The sequence below is a fragment of the Dromiciops gliroides genome, chromosome 4, assembly GCF_019393635.1.
Source record: "Dromiciops gliroides isolate mDroGli1 chromosome 4, mDroGli1.pri, whole genome shotgun sequence".
Lineage (NCBI taxonomy): Eukaryota > Metazoa > Chordata > Mammalia > Microbiotheria > Microbiotheriidae > Dromiciops > Dromiciops gliroides.
Window position 1 is genome coordinate 158,333,685 of NC_057864.1, and position 27,457 is coordinate 158,361,141.

The following is a 27,457-nucleotide window of genomic DNA, read 5'->3' on the forward strand; positions in this document are numbered from 1 at the left end:
TAGAGAGTTGGCTTTAGATTCTGGAAAACATGAGTTCAAGTCCCTACTCTGACACACATATATATGTACTATGTAACCCCAGGCAATTGTCCAGGGCCATAAATCACAGAGAAGATGCTGACTTGCATTAGTAGACTAATTTCCTTGTCCTAATCTTATACTAATAAAATCACAGGTCTAGTCCCTATCTCCCTATGGAAACAAGACCCTAGTGTCAGAGTTTCCAGGAATGTTTTGAACTTGAAGAGTGGTAGGGCTGTTGTGAGCCTTTGGGGAGGAAGATGGTTGGAAGTCCAGTCTTGCATTTTGAGTTTAGTGGGGACACTGTCAAGATGTCCTCCCTGCTGCTTAATCTGAATCCTTTCTACTATAATATCACCCCTTACTCTTTTTTTTTTTAAATGGAGATGAAGTCCAGAAGAAGACATATGCTACTACTTGTTCCTCTTCCATAAAGTCTCAGTGCTGTATACCTTTCCTTCCTGCTCCAGTTTTGTCTGCCCCTCCTCAATATGCCCTCCATGGAGCTCAGTGGGGGCCTGAATCTCCCTTCAGAATTTCATCTTCCAAAATCAAGTGCTTTCTCAGCTGTTTCTTCAATTCTGGACCCCAGAGGATTATATCCCTCCCCTCCTGTGACATCATCAGTCATCCTCTGTCCCCTGGCCCTTTAATAGCCAGCCCAGGTGACTCACCTTCCTTCCTCATTCCTTTGTTCTGGGCCCAACATTCCAAACTGGGGAGGACCCAACAGCCAATAACATCCTTGGAGGGGTACCAGCCTGGCTCAGGATTGGTCAGATCTCTAGTTAGCGGGATGCTCACCCAGCAGGTCTTTTAAAGGGCGGGGCTTGGAGTTGGGGGTCGAAGTGAAGATAAGATACCTGGGTCTTTTGGTTTCAAGACTGAATTGGCCTTGTAGGCTATTTCTATACCTTAAGAAGAATCATTCAATTCAGGCTGAGCATGAGGGGAGGCTGCACTGCTTGGAGAGCTTCAAAATAGGATTATAAAGAGAATGGCCAAGAGGGAGGGCATCTATACTTCTAATTCCCTGCTGGGCTTCCCTATCCTCTTTCCTTATTTATTTTCAGCTGCAGTGTCCTGTCCAGGTTAGTTTTCCCAGGCCCCTTCCTGTAGAGCCTTTTCCAGCAACCGCTGATCTCTCCAGTCTCAACATTCTGCTTTCCCGACGGAAACAGCCGGAAAATAAACACCCTGATGACTAAACGGTTTCTCCAACTAGAGCCTAAGGAAGTCCTAAAAATAGAGTCCATCAAATGAGGGGAGGTTTCCCACTGCTGGGTCGGGGGAGAGGGGAGGTCATTTCATCCGTCCTCCTACCTCCACAAAGGGCAGTCCTTCCTAATAGCCAAAGTGAAGCAGTTTGAACTAAACCCTGAGAATCCCCAGGGAAAATGCAGCTTAGACTTCTCCCCTTGCACTGAGGAAGTCTTTCCTGCAGTCTAGCTTCTATTCCTCAAGGCTTTTGCAGGGTGCACTCACAATCTGCTAACTGTGTAGAGCCCAGACCTATTGGGGAGCTGACAAGCTCCCACCATGTGGGACATTGCTTAATCCTGGAGGGTTTCCTAGAGGAGGGCCCAGGAGGGAGGGTTTGGAGAAAGAGGTCAAGGAAATAAGAGCCTGTTGGCTTTGGATTACTTGATATACAGTACTACAAGATGAGCCACCAAACCTAATTTCAAAGCAGTCTTTCTGATGTCTCCTGTTTGGGTTGGGAAAGACCTGGAAAGATTAATCAGTTCCTTTTCCTGCCTCCAGACTCCACAATCTGGTTCAAGTTCTTCTCCAAGAAATGGAGAAATGGACTTTATCTGGGCCCAATCAGGAGAAATCAAGACCCCATCGTTTAATTTCAGTTCTGCCACTTACTAGATGTGTGACCCTGGACAAGTGACTTAAGCTTTTAGTGTCTCAGTTTCCTCATCTGTAAAAAGAGGATAATAATAACCTCTCTTACCTCACCAGGTTTTAGTGAATATCAAATGAGATAGTGAGTGTAAAGTCAAGTTAAAAAGCATTTATTATGAGCCTACAACGTGCCCTATTAAGCCCCACTAAGCGCTTATTGTGTGCCCTATTAATAACCTACTATGTGCCCACAGACACTGTCCTAAGGGTTGGAGATACAAACAAATGGGTAAAAAAAAAAAAAAAGGTGCCTGCCCTCGAGGAGCTCAGAATCTAATGAGGGAGAAGATGCAGACAACTAATAAGATATTGACGGGATAAACCAGAGATAATACACAGAAGCAAGGCATTAAAGGGGGACGGGGAAAGAGCGTTGTAAAGACCTGAACCACTATCAGTTACTCTTTTTCTACAGGATGGTGCTTTGGGATCTGTTCCCGTGAAGTTAGGTCTGATGGACAGCATCCGGGAGGCTGAGGATCCCCGTTGTTTTGGGGGAATTGGGGGAGACTGATGCCTCCTTCGGGAGTCCTCGAAGACTTGACTGGGGCAGCCGGATTTAAAACAAAACAAAACAAAACAAAAAGGGTCAGTCCTCCTTTAATAAGATGTTTTCAAGGGTGTTTCCTGTGCTGGGGGAAATTAGGGTGCCCGCCCCTTTAAATTGCCCCTTTGGCTGCGCTCCGTGGGCTGCAGGCTCCGGGGATGAGGTCACCCAAGAACTATGAGCCTGTAGCTTTAAATTGCTAGGCGTCTACGGAGCCGGGCGGGGGAGGGGCGCTGAGCCGCCTGTCACAGGTAGCCTGGGGAGCCGCTCAGCTCCCTCCCTTCTACAGAAAGCCTGTCCCTTTAAGTCGCGCTGCCTTCTTCCATGCCTTCGCGAGGCAAGGGTTGGGTGGGGGACCCATGCACCCCAGGAAGGAGGCGCCTGGAGCTTTAAATACCGCCCCCTCAAGGCACCCCTCTCCCCAAGTTTCTCTAACTCTCCTCCCGGAGGGAAGGGGATGGCATCGAGACCACCCCACCCCGGGCCGAGTGACCCCAGCCTCCGGGGGCAGCGCGAACAATCAGCTCCGAGTGCCGTTTTCCCCGCAAGGGGCTCGGGGAGGTGGGAGGTGTGTATTAATTTGGGGTGTGGGGAGGGTACTGTCTCTTTAATAGAGCCTCCGCCCGGCTTCATCTCTCCACATCCCTCCCAGCGGCCGCGGCAGTAGCGGCGGAGGGATCCGCGGCTCTTGCTTGCGCTGCAGCCTAGCTTGGGGTGGGGAGGAGGGAGCCGGGAGGGCGGTAGGCGCGCAGGCGGGGAGGGAAGGGAAAGGGAGGGGGGGGGGAAACCGTGCTGGGCCGGAGAGGGGGTGGAGGAGGCGGAGGAGGGAGGAGGCGGGCCCCGGCTCCCGGGCCCACCCCTCCCCTGGCCCCGCCCCACGGCCCCCATGGGGCCTTCCCATTGGCCCCCCCGGCTGCCCGTCACCCCGCCACCTCCTCTCCCTCCCCCCCCCCCAAGCTAGGCTGAGCTGTGCCTACGTTGGCTTCGGCTCCCAGGGACTGGAAGAGTTACCTTTGGAGCCCAAAAGGAGGAAGGAAGAAAATATATCAACAACAGCGGCGGCTCGGGAGCCCCAGCCCCAGATCCTCCCTCCCCTCTACCCCGGCCCCAGGACAGGGGCCCGGGACCTCCTGGCTCCACCCAGGGCCCGGGCAGACGCCTGTCTTGTTAGTTATTTTTCGATATCCCCTCCCCCCTAAAAAGAAAAAACCCATCACCTTCCTGCGCTTGGAGTTCTGAGAGGAGAGAGGACCACCACTCTTCCTCCTACCCCCTTCTGCGACACCCCCTTCCCCCAACAGGGGTTGGTGAGTAGAAAAGAAATAACGCGCCTATCACTTTAAGAGACCCGCCTCCCCCCTCCTTTCCTTGTCTCCCCCCCTCCCCGTTGGGGTGTCCGGGGTGGAGGGGGCGCCCAGGCCATTCCCGCGTCGTGTGGGTTGGGGTTGGCCGGCTGTGTCCCGGAGGGACAGGCGAGCAGTCTGGGGAGGGGGGAGGTGTAGGGAAGGCAGAAGCGGGGTGTCCGTGGGGGTTACAGGCTAACCAGGTGTGTTGGGGGGGGCTATGGGAGCGCCAAGGGGCATATACCCCGGGAGGAAGGGGGTGTCCGGGTGGAGTGTGGTGGGTGCTGGCACCTTGGATTCAGAGAGGGTCAGAGGGCCTGAGGTTGTGGGCCTGGAGGGAGAGCAACCCCCCCTCCAACTCCACTTACACCAAGGGGAGGGGGGGGTACCAGGGTGACAGCCTGGAGCGACTGACATTTTAACAGCCGGCCCTCCCTTCCCTTGCCGCCTGTTCCCTCCTCCTTGGCCCAAAATGGTGCAGAAGGGGGCCTGGGAGGGTGATTGGAGGGTGGGGGTGGGGTGGGGGAGCTGCAGCTGTTTGGGAGGGAAAGGGGGAGGGAGGGGGGAATGTTGTTCAGATGACACCCGGGCTGGGTGGGTGGGTTGCTCTGTCTCTCTGTGTTGGGGCCCAGTTTGGCTTCTGTGACAGCTGAGAGCTGGAGATGACAAACAAGCGGAGGGGAGGAGAGTCGGTCTCTCAGGGCCTGACCTCCCACCCTGGGTCTCTCTCTCCAGACCCGGACCTTATCCCCAATGCCAGCTTCCAGGTTGAAGCCTAGTTAGAGCCCCCCATCCCAGCTGTCCACAGCCCCGCCCTTCGATGGATAACTAACTCCTAGCCAGAGTTTGCATCTGCACAACATCTGGGGAGTGGGGGTGGGGGGCTACAGGAGAGATCTCTCTGCCCCCCCCTTTCTGTCTCTCTCACCCAGCATGATTAGGGCTGGAATAGGGAGGGGCAAAAATAGGTCTTCTTGGGGCTCCTCAGCCTCCTTGCTTTAGGGACTCCAGGGGAAAGAGAAAGGAGGGACCCCCAACTTAACACTTCCTTCTCAATGTCTTTGGGGTCTTTCAGGTCAGGGGGGCAACACATACATACCTGGCCCATTGCCTAAGTTCTCTGCAGGTTCTTCTCATTCCAGAAGTAGGTTCACCTGGATCTTTCTAGCTACAACATGGTGGGGGGGCGGGAGCGGGGTATGTTGAGGGTAGGAGATGAAACTTCTCTAGGGTGGTGGTGGTATCCCTGGGGAAGGGGGTGGAACCTCCTTAGGACTTAGAAGTGATGGGAAGTTCACCGTCTGGGGCAGTGACCTTGGGCCTCTGGAGGCTGGCTATGGGTAGGGTAGATTGGAGAGGAATGAACTTGGAAGTTCAGGAGCAAGGAAACCGGCCACTCCTTCCTTTCCCTTCTCCACCCCCAACTCATGTTCAGAGGTTTTTCTCCCTCTCTCCCCCCTTTTTTTTGGTGGGGGGTAGGGTGGTGCACATGCTACTGTATACAGATTATCCATGTATGTCATGGGCCTTGTTGCTAAGGGGAGCCAGGTTCTAATTGGTAGTTGATGGGCAGATTGTGAGGCTGGGATAGGGGACCCCCCCCCCACACACACACACATACCCTCCTTCCTCCTTTCTCTCTCCTCTCTTCCCCCTCTACCCCTAGAGACAGGCTGCTTTAGGCCCCAGTGATTCCAATCAGGAATGAACTTCCTTCCTGTTTGCCTTCTAAGCCTGGGAAAAAAAATGTTTGGGGGCAGGAAGTGGAGAGGTGGCTTGGGATCTGGGTGTTGGTATCTGAGGGCCCTCTCAGACCTGCTCTGTGTGGGTAGGATCATGTGGGCCTGTTTGTCCTGGACACCCACGATCCCATTTAGGCTATGGTGTGCGTTTGTCCTCCCCAAAGAGAGAGAGAGAGGTCAGGGGAGGGACCACTTCAGACTTTTCTGGGGAAGGGAGGGACCATTAATGGACTCTCCACTTTCCTGGGAGCCCAGAATAGTTTAGTTTTTGACCCAAAGTCCTACTGAAGACCTAGGGACAGAACTGTCATGCAGCTGCTTCTTCCAACAGAGCCTTGTCCTGGATGCTGAGGGCGCTAGAAGGGGGTGGAAATGAGGTCCCTGCCTTTCTGGGGATAGGAAAAGAGGAACCCTCCCCTAGGCAGAGATGCTGAGACAAAGGCAGATGATCCAGGTAGACAACTCCCGACTTAGGGGGAGCAGAGCTGAAGGTAGGTTGGGATGGACCTCATCTAATTTACCTCTAGCTCTATTGTAGCCACAATCCTTGAACAGCAGTTTCTTCCTGAGATCGGTAGCTCTACCCTCTCTTCCCTCTCTTCAGACTGGGGGTTAGAGGCATGATGGGCCAGACTCCCCTGCTCAGCCCCTCTTGCAGCTCATAGGCAGGGAGGTACGGTAGACTCCCCAGCTGCTGTTATATAATCTCTCCTGCAGGGTTTTTTGGTTGGTTTTTTTTTTTTTATCCACCACAAGCTTTGCCTGAGCGTGAGGGGGGAGGAAGAGGAGCAGGATTGACAGAGCCCCCAGGTGTGTTGGCCAGCACCGATACATGGGGACAAGGACAGACTGGCCTCTGGAGCCCTAAGCCCCAGGGGATTTGAGATCAGCCGCCAAGAGAGGGTATGGGACTTCTGAGGTAGCAGGGACTTGGGGCAAGACCGTTGTGTCAATTCCTCCCTCCTCCTGGCTCCTTGAAGGGCAGCCCTTCCTTGGCCTATATTGTTGGGCCATTGCCTTCTTCCTATTCCTGTCCACAAGGAAGTTTGCTTTAAGTCTAACCTCCTTCCCTCCTGCTGCAGGGTCAGTCCTGCTCATTTTACCCTCTGAAGAGGTAGACCTCAGTGGATACCCCAGAGAAATGCTCTTCACAATCTAGAATTTGACTCGTACACACCCTTCTCAGAGCCTCTGGATCTTCTCTTCCCCCTACACATTCAAGACTTCCGGAGCACCTGATTGGACCCTCCTGGTTGCTTTGTTCCAAATCAGGCCTTAGGAGATCAAAGGCCAATCAACTCCTAGGTCTTCTCCCTGGACTCCATAACTACCAAGAGAGACCATACCAATTCATCTCAAATGCTTTAGAGGTTGATGCCCTGCTGCGTTGTTGTGGAGATAGCTAACCATTTTTAGAAGTAAATGTGGTAGGAGGGCATATGCGTGTGGGGCAGTGATGAGGCTTCCTAGAGAGACCTCAATTTCTATTATTCCAGGGTCTTTGAGCACTTCCTGACTTGTCAGTGATCACTAAGCGAATTTTTGTTTTGTTTTGTTTTTGATGGGGCAATGAGGGTTAAGTGACTTGCCCAAGGTCACACAGCTAGTTAAGTGTCAAGTGTCTAAGGCCAGATTTGAACTCAGGTCCTCCTGAATCCAAGGCCGGTGCTTTATCCACTGCACCACCTAGCTGCCCCCTTTTTGTTTTTGTTTTGGTTTGGTTTTGATGGGGCAATGAGGGTTAAGTCACTAAGTGCATTTTTAAGAAGTCCCACAATATCATGGAAAGAACACTGGCTTTAAGAAATCTGGATTTAAATCTTAGTTGTGCCACCTGCTCCCTGTGTGACCTTGGACAAGTCTCTTGCCCTCTTGGAGGCTTTCTGTTTGATCATCTGCAAAATAAGAAGGTTAGGCTAGGTGATCTCTCAGGTTCCCTTCTAGTGCCAGATCCACTGGTCTATGATCTCTCTTGCAGGGGCCACAGCTCCCTCACTACTTCCTGACTGTTGAGAGATCTTGAAGCACTTTATGGCTAGAGAATGGCAAAATGCTTTTTGGCAAAGTGCCCTGGGTTATTATCCCCTTTTATAGGGAAGGGAGGGAGGGGATGGAGATGGCTGTGGGGCTCAGGAGCTGGCTGCCCAGGGCCTGTGGCAGAGCCTCAGCGTCACTGTAATTGCTGGTAGCTTTTACAAGCCCCTGCTTTGCTCAGGGCCAGAGTCAGTCCTCCCATGATTTAGTGGCTTACTCACTAGGCCTGGCTTATGGCAGTTCAGGTTGCCCCCAGTGGCTGAGTTCTGGCCTGGGAGTCCAGAGATTACTGACTGGGTGGAGGTTGATGCTCTTCTCCTGTCTGTGGACCACAGCTGCAGCAGGAGAGATGTAGGTGAGATTGCAGGAAGACTTCCTTTACTTTTTTTTTTTTTCCTGGTGTGATGAGGGACACAGCTCTGACTTGGGAATTGAAGGAGAGGCTGGAGGATTTCAAAGCCCTTTTCTTTTCGAGTTTTCCTAAGGAGGGGAAATGGGAGAGGAAAGCCAGGCAATGTCCCTTGGAAGACCTTGACCTTTGCCCGTGGAGGCGCTGTATTGTTTGATCCTTGATAAATTTATTTTTTTTTTAGTGGATATATTTATTTTTACCACCCCCACCCCACCTCTGTCCAGGGCTAGAAGCTCACTGGGAACTCGGTGGAGATAGGGGTGGGGGAAGGGAGAAGAATACATGCACACAATGCCATCTAACTGGTGGATGCCTGCTGGTCTTCACTGCATGTTGGCAACTCTGTCCCCAAGATCAGGACCTGGTAGAAACGTGTACATGCACAGGCCTGCTTGTTTTCACTTGGGTCCGGAACATGCCATATGCAAGCAGGGGGTTGTAGACAAAGGAATAGTGGCTGACCTCATCTCAGGATGGAGCTGGTTGTTTGCAGGCACAACCGTAAAGATGATTATAGGATTGGAGCTGCTGTGAGGGGGGAGGGCTGGGGTCAGGGAAGACTGGGCTTTCAACAAAGAATCACCAATCACCCTTGGCTAGTGGGTTCCCCCTGTGACAGGATGATGGAAATTAGACAATAGATGGGACTTCCTAGTGGCTAGGGGATGGGCAGTGACCTTTCATTCCCAGAAGCAAGATAGGATTGACCTTGCCCTTCTGGTAGGGCTGAGAGTATGTGTAAGAAAGATCCTTTCTCCACCCTACTAGCCAAGCAGTTACATGGTCTTTGGACAAGTCTGTATCCTCCATTTTCATATATAAAGTGCAGGGGTTGAACTTGACTGATCTCAAAGGTCCCTTCCATACCTATGGCAGTCTGTGGTTCTGTAACAGGTGGGCCAGGTTGGCCTTCCTGCATCCCTTCCACCTCAGGGAAAGGCTTTGTCCCTCCAGCTTCCGTCTGTCCTGGGTCACACTCAGGCAGCCACCATATTTACCAGTTTAGAGTTGCCCTCCTGGGGACCTTGGGTGCCAGATCCTATCACTGGCCTTGGGCCCATTCTTGGCCAGAGGGCTTCCCCTCCTCCCCAAACTGGCACTGTGGAGTGTCTGTTATGCCAGTGAAGAAGATAATAGTCTTCACAAACCCCAACCCCCTAGAGACCTAGGAGTATCTGTGAGGCAGCTCAGACTGAAGCCTGTATACTGGCCCAAGGCTGACCCAGAGAGTTACTGGACATTAGTGCCAGAAGGGACCTTGAAGGGTATTTAGTCGAACCCCTAGATTTCACAGTTGAAGAAACTGAAGACTTTTCCAGACTTAGTAGAATATCACTCCCCTTCATGCACTCAGTGTTCCAGCTAAACTGGTCTGCTAGCTACTACAAGAAATGCCATCTCCAGCCTCCATCCCTTTGCACAGGCTGTCCCCTGTGCCCAGAACGTACTCTCTCATCTCCACCTGTTATCATCTCTTGCTTTCTTCAAGGCTGTGATCCTACCTCCTTAGTGAAGCCTGTCTTGATGTCTTCCCTTCTGCCCTGTTGCACTCTCTTACTATGCTGTTAGTGAAATTATTTTCTATTTACTTCTCTGTATAAATGTTTATCTACTAGCAGAATGTAAGTTCCCTGAAGGCAGGTACGGGTTTGCTTTGGTATTTGCATCTTGCTCTGCCTGGCACAGTGTCTTGGCATAGTAGGCCTTAATCAATGTTTGCTAAATAGGCTTGAGGAGAGAGCCCTTGTCCAAGGTCACACAGTAAATAGCAAAGTCACCATTCAAACCCAGGTCTTCCTCTGTTCTTTCTCTGTGAATCCCACAGATCTAGGTGAATAGAAAGATGTACTTTTGAATTTCCTGGGTGTTAAGGGTCTCTAAGGCCCAATATGACCCTTTGTCCCTTCAGAGCTGGATAGGGTGGGAGTGTACCATTTCCCCTTTGCCCTTGCAGAATGGGAAGGGGATGAGCCCACAGAAGAAGGAATCAAGGGCGTGATGGTAACAGGGGTTTGATTGTGTTCTAAAGGTGATTCTTGGCTCCCCATTTGAGTTTCTCTGAGCGAAAGGGGTGGGGGAGATTGAGAAGGGACCCTTAGGATGAAATATCAGCTCCTCTGTTGGGCGTTTGAAGCTCTGGCTCTGACCTACTTTCCTAGGCTTATTATATGTTATTCCCCTTCACGAACTCCATGGTCTAGCCCAACTGGCCTTCTGGCTGCTTCTCTTCACACATGACATTCCACCTTCTATGTCCATGTCTTTGCACAGGCGGTCCCTCCCCCCTACCCCCATGCCTGGAATGTCCTTCCAGGCACGGCTCAAACACCATCTCTGAAACCTTCCTGATCTCCCCCAGCAAACATGCTTTCTCCCAGAGAGTGTCTTAGATTGACTTGGTGTATGTTTTACATGTGATACAGTGGTGAGAGGGCTGGGTCCTGGGTTCAAGTTCAGCCTCTAACACATGCTGGATGTGGGACCTTAGGCAAATCATTTCACTTCTCAGTTCTCTAGACCAGTGGTTCTCAAAGTGTAGTCTGGGGATCCCTGAATCTCTTTTAGGGGTCCTTCAAAGTTAAAACTTTTTATAATCTGGCAATGTGATTTGCCTATTAAAATGCTCCCTCTTCCAACTACCCAACTGTGTGGGGCCAGATTTTCTTCATGTACTTCAAAATACCATATCACAACAAATCGAATGCAGAAGCAGATAGGAGAATCCAGCTGTCTTCTCTTAAGTCAGACATTTGCAAAAATATGTACAACTGGACCACTTACTTAATTCTTTTGTTTTGGAAAACGAAGGTATTTTTCATTAAAATGTCATTTGTATGAACATGGAATGGGTTTATTGTTATTGCAAATAAGTGAGTTTTTTAGAAATTTGTCAGTTCTAATTTGGAATATGGTCAGTATTGATAGATAATCCCCATGAAGCAGAGCTCTCTGGGGTCTTCAGTAGTGTTGAAGAAAGTAAGGCTTGAGAAGCCCTGTTCTGTGTAACTCTTCAAGCTCACAGATTGCAGAGAAATCGCTGCCTTCATTAAAGGTTCCCTAGACTAATGAAGTCAAAGGTCAGTTCCTATCCTGTGCTATGTTTTGTATGTGCTTATTGTGCCACCCCTTCTGGGAAGGAGGTCAGACTCATTTTTGCATCCCTGGCACGTTGTGAGGTACCTGGCACATTGGAGGCATTTAATGAGTGTTTGTTGATCGGTTGTTTGATTGACACTGTAGTAGTGGGGATTAGCCAGCAGGAGGGAGGATTTGTTTTTGTTTTACGGTGGCCAGAAGGGGCTGCCTTCGAGTCCCAGGGGATGGGAAAGATGGCCAGCTGAACTGTCCAGGTCAGGAAAGGGGTCTGGAGGTAGGGGGAGGACACAGTGACCTCTCAAGGGCTACTGGTCCTTATCCTGCCATAGGCTCAGGAGTAGGACTCTCTAAATTGAATGAGAGAACGGGCTACAGTGGGTTGGGTTGAAGCTAGACTAAAGGAAGGACTTCCCCACAGAGTTTTGACATGGGGGACAGTGACTTCTTTTCATCTAGAAAGGTGAAGTACAGGCATGGAGGATTTGGGCCTTTCTGAACTGAGAATCTAAGGAATATGAGTATTAAGGAGAGCCACCTTCTTCTGAATCTCTCCTGAGCCAGGAATAGGAAGGAACGGGTTTCAAGAACATTGGGAACTGGGAGGAAACAGTGATCATTAAGCCCAGTCTCACTTTCCACCTGAGGAAATTGAGGCCCAGAAAATGGGAATCACTTGCTCATAGTCACCTAGGGATTAAAAGGACTGCTAAGTGTTGAAAACACCGTCGCTGCCAGATGTGTCTAGTTGTACACTGAGAGAGACCAAGTCTAGGCCGAGGTAGGGTGGAAGTATCTGGCGCTTACGGAGGGGACTCAGCCAGACCCCCAGATCAGACACTTGAGAGGGATGGGACATTTGTCCCACCTCTCCATTTGGGCTCCTTCAGGGCCCATAGTTCCCCCTCTTCAGATTCCTGCTGGTAGCCATTCCTTCTGTTCACTGCTTAACAGCTCTTAGACCCATTTTCTTTTTTGTTGTTGTTGTTTTTTTTTTTAGTGAGGCAATTGGGGTTAAGTGACTTGCCCAGGGTCACACAGCTAGTAAGTGTCAAGTGTCTGAGGTCAGATTTGAACTCAGGTACTCCTGAATCCAGGGCCGGTGCTTTAACCACTGCGCCATCTAGCTGCCCCTAGACCCATTTTCATCATCTGTAAATGAACGTGTTGAAGAAGATGACTTCCAAGGTCCATTCTAGCTCCAACATTCTTTGTTGTAGGGCCTCTTCCAGCTCAACAGTTTATAGCTATTGGAAAGTCCTAGATTTCATCTCATATAAAGGACCCAAACCCCACCCCTACCCCGTAATATGCAGTTCAATTTATTAAGCATCTACTATATGCAAGGCATTGACTGTGGGAAGTACTTGGGGTGCAAATATGAATAAAATCTATGCTTTTCCCTGATGAGCTTATGATCTAGGTAGGGGATTGAAGCCTGAACACAAATAACCCATTCCATGGAAAATGAGATAAGCACATAGGAGAGAGGTCAAGCAGAGGGGGAAGAGAGACTGGGGAGATGGGGCTCCCAACATCACGATGGGGCAATGGGACCTGAGTTGAGCTTTGAAGGACAGGAAGCATTTCATCAAGAAACAAACTCACTGCAACCAGAGGGATTTAGGTTAATTGCAGTGTGGACTTCCCAACCTCCAGGTTGTCAGGAGATGTGCTAGAGTGGTAATCAAGGGAGGGGGTGGATTTATCTTCTGGGATGGCCTTTGTAGAAGATAAATCCACCCCCTCCTTTGATCACCTATCAGGCTGGAAAGAATACTGTGAAAGCCTGGGGATGGAGGTAAGGATCTAACCCTTTGGCCGGTGTGGAGAACAACGGCCCTGGACACCTCTAGGATGCTTGAGACCCTTTCAGAGGGTCCATGAGCTCAAAACTTTTCATAATACTACTAAGGCACTTTAATTTCTAATATGTTAAATATCACTGGAAATAATCCATGTAAACAAAAGCTCTTTGGAGGAGCTTCAGTAAATTTTTTTTTTCGTGAGGCAATTGGGGTTAAGTGACTTGCCCAGGGTCACACAGCTAGTAAGTGTCAAGTGTCCGAGGTCGGACTTGAACTCAGGTCCTCCTGACTCCAGGGCCAGTGCTCTGTCCACTGTGCCACCTAGCTGCCTCTCAGTAATTTTTCTTCTTCTTTTTTTTTTTTCTGGAGGGCAATGAGGATTAAGTGACTTGCCCAGGGTCACACAGCTAGTAACTGTCAAGTGTCTGAGGCTGGATTTGAACTCAGGTACTCCTGAATCCAAGGCCAGTGCTTTATCCACTGCGCCACCTAGCTGCTCCCTCAGTAATTTTTAAGAGTAAAAAGGAGACTTTTTTTGAGACCACAAAGTTTGAGAATTGCTCCAGGGTCTGTAGGGGGAAGCAACCAGATCCTAGATTCACAGGATGTCATTTTATAGATGAGGAAACTGAGGCCTCCATAGACCATATGACTTGCCCAAGGCCATATGGATGGGGACATGGCTGGAACTGGATCCCAAGTTTGACAGCGAATGCACGGTTCTTTCCACTCTGCCAAAACAAGAGAGTGTTGGAGAGTTTCCAGTCATCTCTTTTCAAAGAGCTCTAACTCCCCTTCCCTCCTCCCTTTTGGCCCCCAGGCCCTTTATACTTTGGGGGGCAGAGGGACCCATAAAGAGATGATGTGGCTTACAGCTGCCTATGTGATGAGGGAGAGGGTCGGTCTGACCAGTAGAGGACAGGTGTCTGTCCCAGCTGGTAACTCTTGTCTCTTCCACCTGTCAGCTTCAGAGATTGTGGAGGGGGGGAAGGGGGAGGGGGAGGGGGAGAGACCTAGCTACCCTCTGCCCCTTCTCCTTTGGATAGTACTTTGGCAACACTCAGTTCAATGCAAGCACTTAAGGAGTTGTCATCTATGTGCCACACACTCTACTAGATGTTGAGGGTGCAAAGACAAAATGGAGACAGACCTTGTCCCCAAGGAGCTTAGGGGCCGGGTGGGGGTGGGGTGTACAACCCAGACGCAGTTTAGAAAATACAAAATACTGAAAAGAGGCAGCACTAAACACTGGAAGGACTAGGACTGGAGTCGAGGGCTACGTTCCAGATGAAAGGGACCAACTCTGCAAAAGCGTAGAGGCGAGGAGTGCCTCCAAGCTGAAGAAGAGAGGCCATGGGACAGAAGGAACTAGAGAAGGCTTGGGAAGCTAGATGAGGCGACTGGACGGGAGGGGGGGGCGGGGCGGGCAAGAGGAACCTCCTCCTTATCTCAGGGCTGTGTCCCCAAGAAAAAGGGGAGGACTGGATTCCTGTCTGCTGTACCATCCCATCCCCAGCCCTTCCCCAGCCTCCCTCTTCCCCTCCCCCATCCAATGGCACCCTTAGTTTCCCCCAAAGCATCATGCTAATCCTGTACAAACTGGGCTCCCCAACTGACCCTGGCAAGGTCCTGCTGGCTGTATCTCTGATCCCTGCCAGACTTAGTGTGTGGAACTAGACCCAGGGAGCTGTGCGCACAAGAACTGGGTTTGACCAGCAACTGGCCCTTTAAATCCTCCTTGACTCCCCACCAGGTCACCCTGTCTCTGGGAGGATTTGCTTCTTCCTGATTGGATTGGCCTCCTTTGAGCCCTTACCATAATTTCATGTATATAGCCTGCTCCGTATAATCCATGCTCTTCTAAGCCCTCACCACTCTCCAGCCCCTCTCCCCAAACACCATTCGATCTTTCAACCGACAATCATTTATTGTTTACTGTGTGATATGCACTGTGTTAAGTGCAGGGGGTTAAAAAAATGTTTAAATAAACAAACAGCTCCTGCCCTCATTGAGTTTACATTTTATCTAGGAAGGCACCATGTACTGTCTGAGACTGTTTCCATGTCCTCACCATCCAGAGTCACTGTGACCAGCTCTCTGCTTCCTGGCCACCCAGCTCCCAGCCAGGCTTGAATTTCCCCCCAATCTTCCAGGAGAAAAGGCACTTCAGTTGCTACCCAGTCCCCCCTGCTACTGCCTCGTGCTTCCCCATCATCACCTTCTGCCTTGGCTTGACCCTGCTAGCGTTTTGTTTTTTTTGTGGGGCAATGGGGGTTAAGTGACTTGCCCAGGGTCACACAGCTAGTAAATGTCAAGTGTCTGAGGCCGAATTTGAACTCAGGTCCTCCTGAATCCAGGGCCGGTGCTTTATCCACTTCACCACCTAGCTGCCCTTCCCCCCCCCTCCCCAGTGCTTTTGACCCCGTTTGAGCCCTGTATCTGTCCTTCCCTTTTCCCTCCTCCCAAGCCCTCATGGCATCTCCTACTGCTGGGCTAGTGCTTTCCTCCTCCTCAATTCAATAACATTTATTAAATATCTACCATGTGCAAGGTGCTTGGGATACAAAGAAGAGAGACATGCACAACCATTGTTGCTTTTGAGGAGTCTGGAGTATAATTGTGGGGGGATTACATATGCACAGATAACTGGTAAGATAAGGGGAGGGATGAAATACATGTGAGGGGGAGGAGGAGGGGGAGGCAGAATGCTATGAGAAACTCAGGGGAGAGAAATTGCTTTTTGTTTTGTTTTGTTTTGGTTTTTTTCTGCGGGGCAATAGGGGTTAAGTGACTTGCCCAGGATCACACATCTAGTAAGTGTCAAGTGTCTGAGGCCAGATTTGAACTCAGGTACTCCTGAATCCAGGGCTGGTGCTTTATCCACTGCGCCACCTAGTCGCCCCCCAGAAATTGCTTTTGCTCTGGGGGTAGATGGGATGTTGGCACTCTCGCTGGCACTCCTGAAGGCTTCCTGGTGGAAGTGGGCCTTGAAGGGAGGGAAGGACAGACTTGAAGCCAAGGAGAAGGGGCAGAGTTGTTGAGAGTGCCTTTCTAGTTGGAGGGCAGGGTTGAGCCAAGGCACAGAGAGGAAAGAGAACAGAACGATTAGGGGAGATTTGGAATAGTCCAGTCTGGCTGGGATGAAGTATAGCTAAAGAGTAGTGTGAGATCAGAATGGCCAGCTATTACAGGGCTGTGATTGTCACGCCAAGCAGTTTATAGGGGAGACAATAGGGAGCCACTGAATATTTTTGAACAGGTAGTGAAAAGGTCAGAGGCGTGTTAGGAAGGTTATTCTGGAGCTAAATGAAGGATGAACCAAAGAAGAGACTAGAGGTAAGGCAATGTGGAAGGATGTTATCATAGCAGTCCAGAGAAATGATGGTAATAGTGAGATGTAAGGAATGGGTTTGAAAAACTGGAGGTAGAATTGGCAGAACTTGGCCACTGAGTGGATATGAGGAGAAAGGGAGTCTTCTACTTTCCCCTCCCTCCTCCCTTCCCCTCCCTTTATTCCTGGGCTGGGCTGAGCCAAAGCCTGACCCCTTCCCACATCAACGGCTCTTGGGCTCCTTTAGGCCCAGCTGGGACTTTCACTTCTGCCTTGGGACCCTGGAGGGAAGTCGAGCAGGGAGATGAGGGTGATGAGGCTAACTGTCCCAACGGCCCCCACCTTTTTTCTCAGAATGGGAGGAAATAAACTAAGCTTTACAGTTGGAGGGATGGAAGTTAGATGGAAGAAAGGACTTCCCGGGTTCTGGGACTGAGAATGAAGGAGAGAAGAAGGCCCTGCCTTGTCTCTCTAGAGGGCTGAGGCCCTGACACCTCAGTGGGAGAGAAGGAGGGAATAGGGCAGCAGGGAGCAGTGATTAGGGGGAGGGCTGTGAGGTCGGACCCCTATTTCAAAGATCCAGTAAAGGTTCTGTGGAGAGTGGATTTGGAGTCAGTGGCTGGGGATGTGAAGCCCAGCTGTTTCATCCCACCTCTGTGACCTGGGACCAATCATTGAGCCTCTTTGGGCATCAGTTTCTGCATTGGTAAAATGAGGTTTTGGGGGTCCCCAAAGTGTCTGAGTCAGGAGCACCGAACTACTTTCCCACTAGTACTAATACATTTTCATTTCTTTCTTTCTTTCTTCCTTTTTTTTTTTTTGCGGGGCTAATGGGGTTAAGTGACTTGCCCAGGGTCACACAGCTAGCATGTATCAAGTGTCTGAGGTCAGATTTGAACTCAGGTCTCCCTGAATCTGGGGCCAGTGCTTTATCCACTGCACCACCTAGCTGCCCCCTACATTCTCATTTCTAATACAGTCAGCATCGATTGATAGAACTGAGATAAATAAAAGCTTTGGGGCGGCTCCTCAATCATTTTAAAGAACATAATGGTATTCTGAGATCAGAAAGTTTGAGAACTGCTGGGTTAGGTGATCCCTAAGTCTTTTTTTCTAGTCCTAAATCTAATGGTGTCTGATTAGATCCAATAGGGACCATTCCATCTAGTCCAACTCCTTCATTTTAGATTTAAATAAGCTGAGGCAAAGAGAGGGGAAGTGACTTCAGCAAGGTCAGACAGTGGAGACACTTCTAATATCAGATGAGATGACATTCGAAGGGAGAGGACCCAAAATCATTTCTCTGGGAGACCCCAGAGACCCGGGTCCCAGAGGCCCTGACCAGCATGGCAGGAGCCAATAAGACTATGGAAAGAACCAATCAGCTGAGTCGTCAGCAGGGCTTCCTTTAAGCCAAAAGGGAGAGGGGGCCAGAGGGCCACAGACTTGGACTTCCTCTCCTGCCTCTTACTTGCCGTTCTACCTTAGGGAAGTCTGGGGTCAGAGTTTCCTCCTGCATTAAATGAGGGCTTTGGACAAGGTGGTGTCTAAGGGTCCCCCCAGTTCTGATCTTGTGTGAAGCTGAGTTAAGGGCAGTAGGGCAGGCTTGGCAATCCTTGGTGCCGAGGGCTCCCAGCTTTTCTACCTCTGAGACCTTGTGCAAATTGTCCTTTCCCTTGGGGCCTCAGTTCCCTCCTTTGTAAATAAGGGGATTGGACTGTATGACCTCCAAGGTCCCTTCCAGCTCTAAATCTCTGATCCTGTAACACTCTGATCTCCATTCTGCTCCCAGCCTCCAGCCCTCGTGGGAGGCCCTTCTTCACTTCTGTTTCCTTCTGCCTTTCTGCCTTGGGTTGGTGCCTCCCCGGCTAGCTTCTTGGGGGCACCTCTACCTATTGGGTAGAGGGGTTCTCTTTTATATGGGTAATTCCCCTTGCCCACCTTCCCAGCTCCCAGCCCCCCTACAGTAAACATCTCTTCTCTCTACAGGACAGGTCTCCTGCTAAGGAGAGGCCTGCATCTTCTCATCTTTCCACTGTTAAGCTCTCCCTTAGGAAGTTCCTTCTGGAATCTAATCTCCATCCTTCCCACTGCAACATTGGCCCCACCTTATCCTCCAACTGCCTTAGCTTCATGGATACTGCTCCCTAAGCCTACCCCAGCCCTTGGAGACCCTGGAAATCCCCAATCAGATTTCTCTTCTACTAGACTTCATCTTTCCCCCTTTTCCCCTCCCCTTCTCAGAAAGAGAGTCAGTACCCAAACTACACAGAATCTTAGAGACTGGCTGGGCCAGCCCTCTCATTTTCAAGATACAGCAACATGTAGAGTCTCACACACCAGATGGACAATGGTCTCCCAGTGCTGGGGGCCCCTGGGTTCTGTCCCCTGTGGCACCGAGGGCCCAGAAGAGCAGCGGGAGGGGGTGGAGGTTGGAGAGGAAGGGGGATGAGATTGTCCGGCTCCAGACGTGAAGATGTCTGGTTGAGGGAAAGAAAGACTGGCAAGAGTTGGGGGGGGCGGGGGTATGGATCCACCCTGTTTGGTAGAACCCCCAGGAACTCCTGGGCTCAGAGTCTGGGGGATGATTGCAATGACCCTTCTCTCCCTTTTCCCCAGGAATCAGATTTCAAACCAAGTGGGAGAGGAGGTGGGGCTAGCTGATCTGTGGGTGGGAAGGCACCACGAGTGTCTGTCAGTCCAACTTCTCCCTGTGCCCTCCCCCAGCTCCCTGCCCCATCCCTCTCACATCTGTTCCTGTCCCTTAAGCCACAGTCGTGGTGACTCCCCAGAACCCCGTACTCCCTCTGGCTTTGTCCCCCTGACGCCTGGGACCCTCGACTCCGGCCCAGGCCTCCCCTGGAGCTAGCTTCCCTCACCCTGCCCTCCCTCCTGGGGCCTCCTTGGTGAGTTAAAATTAGCCCAGCCTGGGGCATAAAAATAGCCCTGGGCTGCCTGAGAGCGGCCAGGAAGGCCTGGGGGCCCTGGCTGGGGTTGGGGGTGGGAACCTCCAGGTCTTTGAGCCCTTGGAGGCTAGTGGGAAAGTGGTCAGTACCTTCCCGAATCCCTGGGGTTTTTTGGGGAGGGGGATGATAATCAGGGGTGGAGGAGGAATCTGGCCTGGCTAACCCGAAGAGTCCTTGAGAAAAGTGGGGCTGGGAGGGTCAAGGTGTCCTGGCCCCCTGCTCTGAGAAGGACTGGATGAGAGGTTTAACCTAGAACCTTTGCTCGAGAAGCAGCTAGAGCACCCCCCATTCCCCAAATTCAGTGCCTTTCCTCACCTTCTAGCTCTGGGTCTAAATCACTCCCCAAATGTCTACAACACTTCAGCTCTGCTCTCTCGCCTTCTGTTCTGCCCTTCCTGGCCACCATTGTAAGACCTTGGGGGCGAAGGGGGAAGACTTGGGGACCGCTTCCCTGATGGGAGAAGTCTGCTGCCCCTCCCCCTACCCAGTAGTTCTCCTGCTCTCCCTCCAAGACTCTGTAGTGGGGGGTGGGGCGGGGTTGTGACAGGTGTGGGGAGCCAGACGAAGGCATTTAATTCCTTGTGCCTTCCAAGTATCTGTTGGAAGAGGGAGAACCCCTTTGGGGTCCCAGGCGATAGAGGGACAGAGATGAGGTTTACAGGGGAGGGATGGGAGTTGGGAAAAACAAATTACTTTAGTGCTGCGCACGTTTTGAGAAAATAGGAATCTTATAGGGAAAAGACTTAGAGAACTAATTAGCATGCTCATTGCCCAATGCCAGACTTCTTTTAGTCTGTCAATAAATATCTGTTCATCTCTTTGGAGCCATAGGCCCCCTTCAGTCTTTCTGTTCTCCGTTTAATTGCTGGACTTAGGACTGGGAATGAGGCTGGGAGGAGAGGACTCTTGGGCCCCAGAAGAGAAGCTAGGGAGACACCCTGCCCTTTTAGGGAGGGATGGGTTTGTAGTCTCTGGAAGAAGTTGGTGGGGGATGGGAACACTGCCACAAGATCATACATGGAGACCAGGAAGGGTCTTAGAAGGGATCCAGTGACCTGCCAAAGGTCACTCAGATGGTAAATTTGAGAACTGGGATTTGAACCCAGGTCCTCTCCCTCCAAATCCAGGGCTTCTGCACTGCACTACAATGCCATACCAATCGCATCTTGGCAGTCTGTCTAAGTGTGTGGGTCGATCTCTGTCTTTGTCTTTCCCCGTGTGTCTCTGGATTTGCTTCTCTCTTTCATTGTATCTTGCCTTCTTTCTTTTTCTCCATGTCTTACTCTGTTTTTCAGCTCCTTTAAAAAATGAGGGCTCTCCCTAAACTGCTCCCCCCTTCCTCATTAGCTGCTAACAAGGCCCAGCCTGGCAGGGGGTGACAGGTGGATCTGACCGGGATTTTCTCTCCCCTCCCTCCTTACTTCATGCCCTGCAGCCCAGCCAAGGGGAATAGGTAGGCAGGAAAGGGGGTAATAGATTCTGCCTCCCTCTGCAATGGAGCTCAGGCTTGAAGAGAGCAGTCATCCTTTCTCTTCATCCCAAAGGGTTGGGTTTGAATCCCATTGCTGGGGGACTTTGAGTCACTCAGCCTGTGACTCAATTCCACTTCTCCTCCTCCTCCCTTCTGCCCTAGAATTGGGAGGGAGGATGCTCTTCCCTTCCTGAGCCCAGGATGTGTCCTTATCACTTGGCCCCCGGAGCTCCTGAGGCTTGGAGAAAAGCCACCTCCCTATACAACACAACACGAGGTGCTTTGAGATCTCATCACTTAATTCAACAAACATTCATTAACACCTACTATGCACAAGTCAGGGGATGTGGATACACTCTGGGGTGCAGAGATAGCCAATTAATTTCTGCCATCTGCAACTGCAGGAAGAGATGGGAGTTAGCCAGGAGGAAGAACTCCCTAGTTTCCCTAATTTTCTGGAGAGGTGGGGGGTGGGGGAGAAGAAATCCTGCTTGTGGTCTGACTATCCTGTCTCAGCCTTGAGGAGCTCATCCAATGATGGAGGAAGCTTTGGCCAGCAGAGCCGTGTCTCTGTCTACCTCCTTTTCCGCCCCCTCCTCCCCAGGAACCAAGATATCATCAGTGATCATTCTGAAAGTGGAGGTTTGAATATTGCTTAGGTACCAGGAGGTGTTAAACTGGGCTGCGGAGGGGGGGGGGGCTGTTTCTCCTTATCACACCATCTGCCTGGAGCCCCTCCCACCAAGACCCTTTGAACAAAATTTGCACATTCTTCCCATCCCTCAAAAAAAAAAAAAGAAAAGAAAAGAAAATACAAACCCAACCCCCAACACTGGTTGTGTTTTAGTTGAGGAAGAACCAAGGGTCCCCCCTCACCATCTCAGCATCTTCTACCTGTGTCTGTGTTTCTTTGGGTCTTCTAGATTTCAGCTTTAGCTCAGCGACTTGCTGGCTGTGTAATCTTGGGCAAGTCACCTTACTTCTCTGGTCCTTACTTTTACCCAGCTGTAAAGTGTGTGTGTGTGTGTGTGTGTGTGTGAGAGAGAGAGAGAGAGACAGACAGACAGACACACACACACACACACAAGATGATTTCTAAGGTCCCTTTTCACTCTGACATTCCTGTGGATCGTCCACATTTTGAAAGCCCTTCCAGCTTTAACGGTCTATGAATCTCATTGTCTGAGCCCCTTTCCTCCCTCCCTCCCTCCCCAGGTTATATATGATAAACTTGCTGCTGGTGGCCCTCTGGGCTTGCTCTGAGGCTCATCTCCGGGGATTATACCAAGCTTCCCTATTGACCAGTCTCCCTGGGTGGTTTTATAATCTATCCTTGGACCCTCTGCTGATTAACATCAGCCCTATATACAGGTTACACCTTGTGCTTTTGTCCAGTCCCATGTAAAATTCCTTCCAAGCCTTTTTTCTTGCCCCCCCCAAAAAACCCCAAACCCCAACCCCACCGGTGCCCTCCCTCCCCAGGAGTGAATGAATCAGCAGTTGCAACCTCTGAGGCGTGACTCTTAGGTGGCATCGAGAGTCACAGCTGTGGCTGAGGAACCAGGGTCACAGCACTGAGATGGGTGAGAGGAAGGAAGAGAGATCCTGGCAGGAAGGGGGAGGTGAAACTTGGCATGGTCCTCCAGTGGGTTCCTCCATCACCATGTGGGGATGGATCCTCCTTGCAGCCATGGGATGGGTGACTGGGTCAGGGAGAGCTCTAGATAGTATGTCAGGGAGCAGAGAGCCAGGGCTAGAGATGGAAGGTGGGGGGCCTGCTGTCTGGGTGGAAAGGCCAGGGAGGAGGGGACAGAGGGGTTCACATCTGGAGCTCACGTGTCAGCCTCTGGCTTCTGGCACTTGATTAGCTAATTAAACAGAGGGCTAATTAAGCAAGCACAGGTGTTCATTAAGGTCTCTCTCTAATTGGGTGGGAGGGGGCTTTGGAAAGACTGGCCTCTTTACAGAAGGACTATGTTAGGGACCCTCCTCACCTCCTTCCTGGTCTGGTGAGCCCTTCCTCCAACCTCCCCAAGCATCAATAAAATGTCCTGACTCCCACCACTGACATTAAAGATGCAGAAACAAGTAGGATGGGGGGGTGAACTTTCCAGCAAGAAAACAGGAGCCCATGTAGCTGTGCCTGATCTGGGGGTAGGGGGGAGGGCTGACAGAAGAGAACAGGGCACTTCAGATTTTGTTCTGCAACAGGCCAGAGAGGCTAGACAGCAGAAAGGCCCAGGAGGTCCTGAGGGAAGAAGAGCTGGGTCTATACAAGTACTTTGAGATCTAAGGGATGGGGGTGGGAACCAGTCACTTTAACCCTTTCTTTTTAGGTATGTGCAGGTCTCTATTTCCCTATCTGGCCCCCACACCACCCCCGTACTCCCCTTTCCTTTCCCAATACTGATCCCTCACCCATCCCAGCTCCCCCTGACAGGAGGCGGGGGTGGGGGTTGGGGGGGTGGTGTTGTAGGAGACCAGCCAGGGAGCTAGTTGCCAGGCAACTGTTACCACGGCAACCCCATCCTTTCTATCTCCATGTGCCAGGGGCTGCTCCTTAGATGGCTTTAGATCCCTATCCACCCTGGGAGCAGGGAGGAGAGCAGGGCCCTGGGGCCAGAGAAGAGAAGACTAAGAGGGGATTCATTGGCCCACCAAAGGGAAATTCCCTGGGGAAGTGGGGGGGTGGGAAGCACCCACTCTGCAGTGGGAGGAATGAAGGTTAGATTTTAGGAGGGACTCACCTTGAGGAGTACAGGAGGTTGAGGTAAGAGAATTGGGGAAGGGGGAATGGGCTCTCTCCATTGCGGGTAGGGGCATTGTGGATGGAGGTTAGACTACTGGGAACAATTTTTAGGGCAATATGATAGTGGAAGCAAGACAGTGGGATAGTGAAAGGAATACCTAGCCTTGGATTCTGAAGACTGGATTTGAATCTGTAAGTCACTGAGCCTCAGTTTCCCTGTATGTAAAATGAGAGCAGTAATATTTGTACTACCCACCTTATCGGAGCTTTTGTAAACCTTGAAGCGCTTTAGAAATGTAAGTCATTAACACTAGAGTGGGCTGGTGTGTGTGTGTGTGTATCTGTATGATAATTACTTCATTTACTCATCTCATTTTATGCTTCTGGTTGCCTCAGTGAGGGAGTCTCACTTAAAGCAGTTACTCTTGGATCTATCCCATCCTCCACCTAATAAATTCCTTCCTTTATCCCAGTCCTAGCCCTCTGGGCCCTCTATGTACCAGACTGATTATTGCATTAAAAAGTCAGGCATTTCTCTTACCCTCAGTCCAGGCCTACAGGCTTTGGAGCTGACTGGGCCATGGAACCAAGAGACCTGGATTTGAATCCCCCCTCAGACGCATGCTACTTTTGAGACCGTAGGCAAATCACACCTCACAGAACCTCAGTTTCCTCATCTGTAAAATGGGACCCTATGACTTGTACTAGCCATCTCCCCCTGTTGCTGGGAGCACTTTGTCAGTTTTAAATGTCACACAGATGCTAATTGTTTACGATCATTATCCTCATCGTCCTAGCATCCAGCCCTATGGTTAACTCACAGACAGATTTGGAAGGGAGCTCAAAGGCCTTTGAGTTCGACATGTTCCCCCTCACGTTCGCTTAATGCGTGTTCATCTCCTCTTTGCTTAGATGAGTCCCGGGGTGGGAGACTCGCTACTTGTGGGGGCAGTCCACTCCACTTTTGAATAGTTTTCATTTGGGAGATTTTTCCTTCTAGTGAATGAACTCTGCCATTCAGGAACTTCTGCCCATTTCTTTTAATTCTGACCAACTTGGGACCAAGTAGAACAGATTTAATCCTCCTTTTAAAAGACAACCCTTCAGATTTTTGATGACAGCTGTCATGGTGCCCTAAGTCTTCTCTTCTCCGGAATAAACACTCCCCGTGTCTTCAAGAAATCCTCATTTCTATGGCATGGTTGGCGGTCCTGCAGGAACAGGGCTCACCACCACCTTAAATTGGGCTCAGTTGGTCGGGTCTCAGATCCCTGTCTCCCCTTTTGAAAGATCTGGGGCACTCTAACTTGAGCAGATGTTTTCCAGGATAATACTGGAGGTCGTAAAGTTTAGTCAGGAGTGCCCTTAGAGATCATCTGATGAGCCACTTCGTTTTATAGCTAAAAGAAAACTTAGGTCCTAAAAGAGGAATTGACTTGCCCAGGGTCACCCAGGTGATAAGTTCCAGATGTAAGATTCTAGCACAGGTTGTGTGACTCATATTTCAGCACTCTTTTCCTTTTTCCTCTTTTACATGATGGTGATGGAGGAGAGGCTGGGAGAAGAGAGGATAAAACAGTTGTGGTGGCTGGGGTGTGGTTGGGAGATTCCTCTGATTGCTGGAGTTGTTGGGTTATAGCAGAGTGAAGGGAGAGGGGCTGGAAGCTGAGACCAAAGAAGAGTAGGCTGACAAGGGGGATTCTCAAGGGCAGTAGTGGAAGGACCCCCAACCTGTAGGAGTGGTTTCCCTGGGAGTCAAAGCACTGGAATGAGGGAGGAGGGGCCCAGGCTGATTTCAGCTGGGCACTGTGGAGGAGGAGATGGTATCAGTAGCAGATAGGTAGATGGGGCTGAAAGCCAAGACTTACTGGCCCTAATAACAACTCCAGCCACCACCCCCCAGCTCAGCCACCCCTGCTTCTCCTGACTCACTCAGTCTTGAGACACCATCTTATTAGACGGTTTCTCGAGAGCTGAGACTGTCTTTTGCCTTTCTTGGTATCCCCTGTGCTTAGCACTGGCACACGGTAGGCACTTCACAAATGTTTGTGGACTTGGCCCTTCTCTAAACTCAAATTCTGTGCCATGTGTAAAGGTGGGGACCCAGGAGAGCTGACAGCATATCAGGAAGGATGGAGATTAGTCCACAGTAGAGACTTTTAGGGTAGCCGGAGAGGGGCTGTGCTGTAGCCCAAGGAGAAGCTCCTAGTGATGTAGCCTGGGGGATGCTGGGTACTGACCTTAGCCAGACTCCCTCCAGGGCCTCCAGCTCCCTTTAATCCCTCTCTACCCCTAGTGGCCAGGATTCAAATTTTAGCTCTTTGCATCTGTTTGAGGGCTAGGGTAGCTGAGTCAGAAGTGGAGTGAGATGCCGAGCAGAAAGACACATTAACTGTTTGAAGCCTGGAGGCGAGGGAGGTTACCCTATTTACAGGCAGGGATCTGTCCCTGTGCATCAGCGGTTATGGCCTCCTCTCACTTATGGGCAAGTGTGTTCCCCATGACTCTAGGTGTTCAGACAGAGGTTTTTGAAGGACTGTCTTGTGAGAGGGGGTTAGACTCATTTAGCTAGGCCTCAGAGGGCAGAACCAGGAGCAGAAGTGGATGATTGTTGCCAAAAGGTTCCCATCAGAGCTCTTCACCAGTGGAGTGAGCCGTGTAGGTATGGTAGGGAGTTGCCTGTCCCTTGAAGTATGTAGGTGGAGGCTGGGTGGCTTCTTGTCAGGCTTGTAGTAGGGATCATTTCTTCCCACTTAGCAGCTTGGTCTGACCCCTGATGTTCCTTCCAGCTCCAAGTCTGGCATTCCAAGCTTTGGTTCTAGACCTGGGATCCATTCAGCCATCTTCACCTTTGTGTGACTTGGAGCCCATCAATGCCCAAGGCTTGTGGCTCAGTGTCCAAACAAAGTGATTCTGGGCTGCTCTAGTCTGGGCTCTGGAAAAGAGCAGAAGCCTGGCAGTGTTGGAATGTTGCAGATCCCATTCAGGAGCAGGATTCATGGAGCAATCTAGGCTACTGGGAAGAGAGCTCACCATGGGCTTGAGTCTGACCTCGGCTGGACACCAGCCTCTCTGAGCCTCAGTTTCCTCATGGTCAAATGAGGGTATTTGAAGCACCTGCCTCCCTGGGTTCTCATGAGCTTTGTAGAGCTCTTTGTCGACCTTGACTTGCAGTGTAAATGCTGCTGTTGCAGTGGGTTATCTCCGAGGTCCCTTCCAACTCAGATTCTGTGACTATGTAAAACTGTCCAGAGAAACGTAGGTCCAGGAAATTTTTGAGCAAAGCGGAGGAATTTAAGCCTATTTTCCTACAGAACGTTTCCTGCATGTAAGAAGTAGTTTTGTTGCATAATTGCCAGCTAGGCTGGTTGCTTGCTCCCAGCCCTGGTGCCATTGTTCTCTTTTCTATCCTTCTGCCTACCCAGGTGGCCGGTGCTGGAACTGCCCTTGAGGACCATGAACTAATCTCCTTCGAGGACGAGCCTTTTCATGAGCACACTCTAACACACCCGCCGGCCGGTCGAGGACCCCCCTCCCAGCAAGGCCTTCCCCTCCCCACCTCACCCCAGGGCTGAGGATCTCTGGAGAAGATGGGGCGGAAAAAGATCCAGATTCAGCGGATCACAGATGAGCGGAACCGACAGGTGAGGGCCAGGGTGGGGTACAGCTTGGACCAGGCCATTGACTGCAGTGGGGAAAGGTTCAGTGGAAAGGGGGGTTCATCTAGAGAGGGTGCATGTGGTCACTATTTCCCCTCACCCTCAATCCTATGATGCTCTGGGTCTCCATCTTCTCCCCAACTCCCACCCCCAAGCTTTCATGTCAGGGTAGGCCAGAGTCTTATGGCCATGTGGGAAAAAGGCTGGCTTGGGAGGGAATGGGCTATAGGTTGGCCCATTCCTCCCCCCTCTCACTCCAGGAAAGCTACCGAAGAGATCATTGTGAGATTGAGCTGTAATGATGGGGGACAGAAGGGGCCCTTGCTAGGTTCTTTCCCCCCACCCCACATTCTCCACATATTGTTCA

The 27,457-nt window shown here is 50.9% G+C and overlaps 1 protein-coding gene across 6 annotated transcripts in view; it reads left to right on the forward strand.

Annotated features, from left to right (window-relative positions):
- The first annotated feature begins 2,777 nt into the window (after positions 1 to 2,777).
- Positions 2,778 to 27,457, forward strand: part of MEF2D (myocyte enhancer factor 2D) — a 47,819-nt gene continuing 23,139 nt past the window's right edge. For 3 of the 6 annotated variants that reach the window (XM_043964366.1, XM_043964370.1, XM_043964369.1), the window contains exons 1-2: positions 3,416 to 3,789; positions 26,857 to 27,075. In XM_043964366.1, the coding sequence (XP_043820301.1) occupies positions 27,022 to 27,075 (54 nt within the window). In that variant the 5' untranslated portion in view covers positions 3,416 to 3,789; positions 26,857 to 27,021. Of the gene's footprint in view, positions 3,051 to 3,414; positions 3,790 to 19,052; positions 19,152 to 26,856; positions 27,076 to 27,457 lie in introns of those variants that run through there. The other 3 variants (XM_043964367.1, XM_043964371.1, XM_043964368.1) reach the window with 3 other exon arrangements.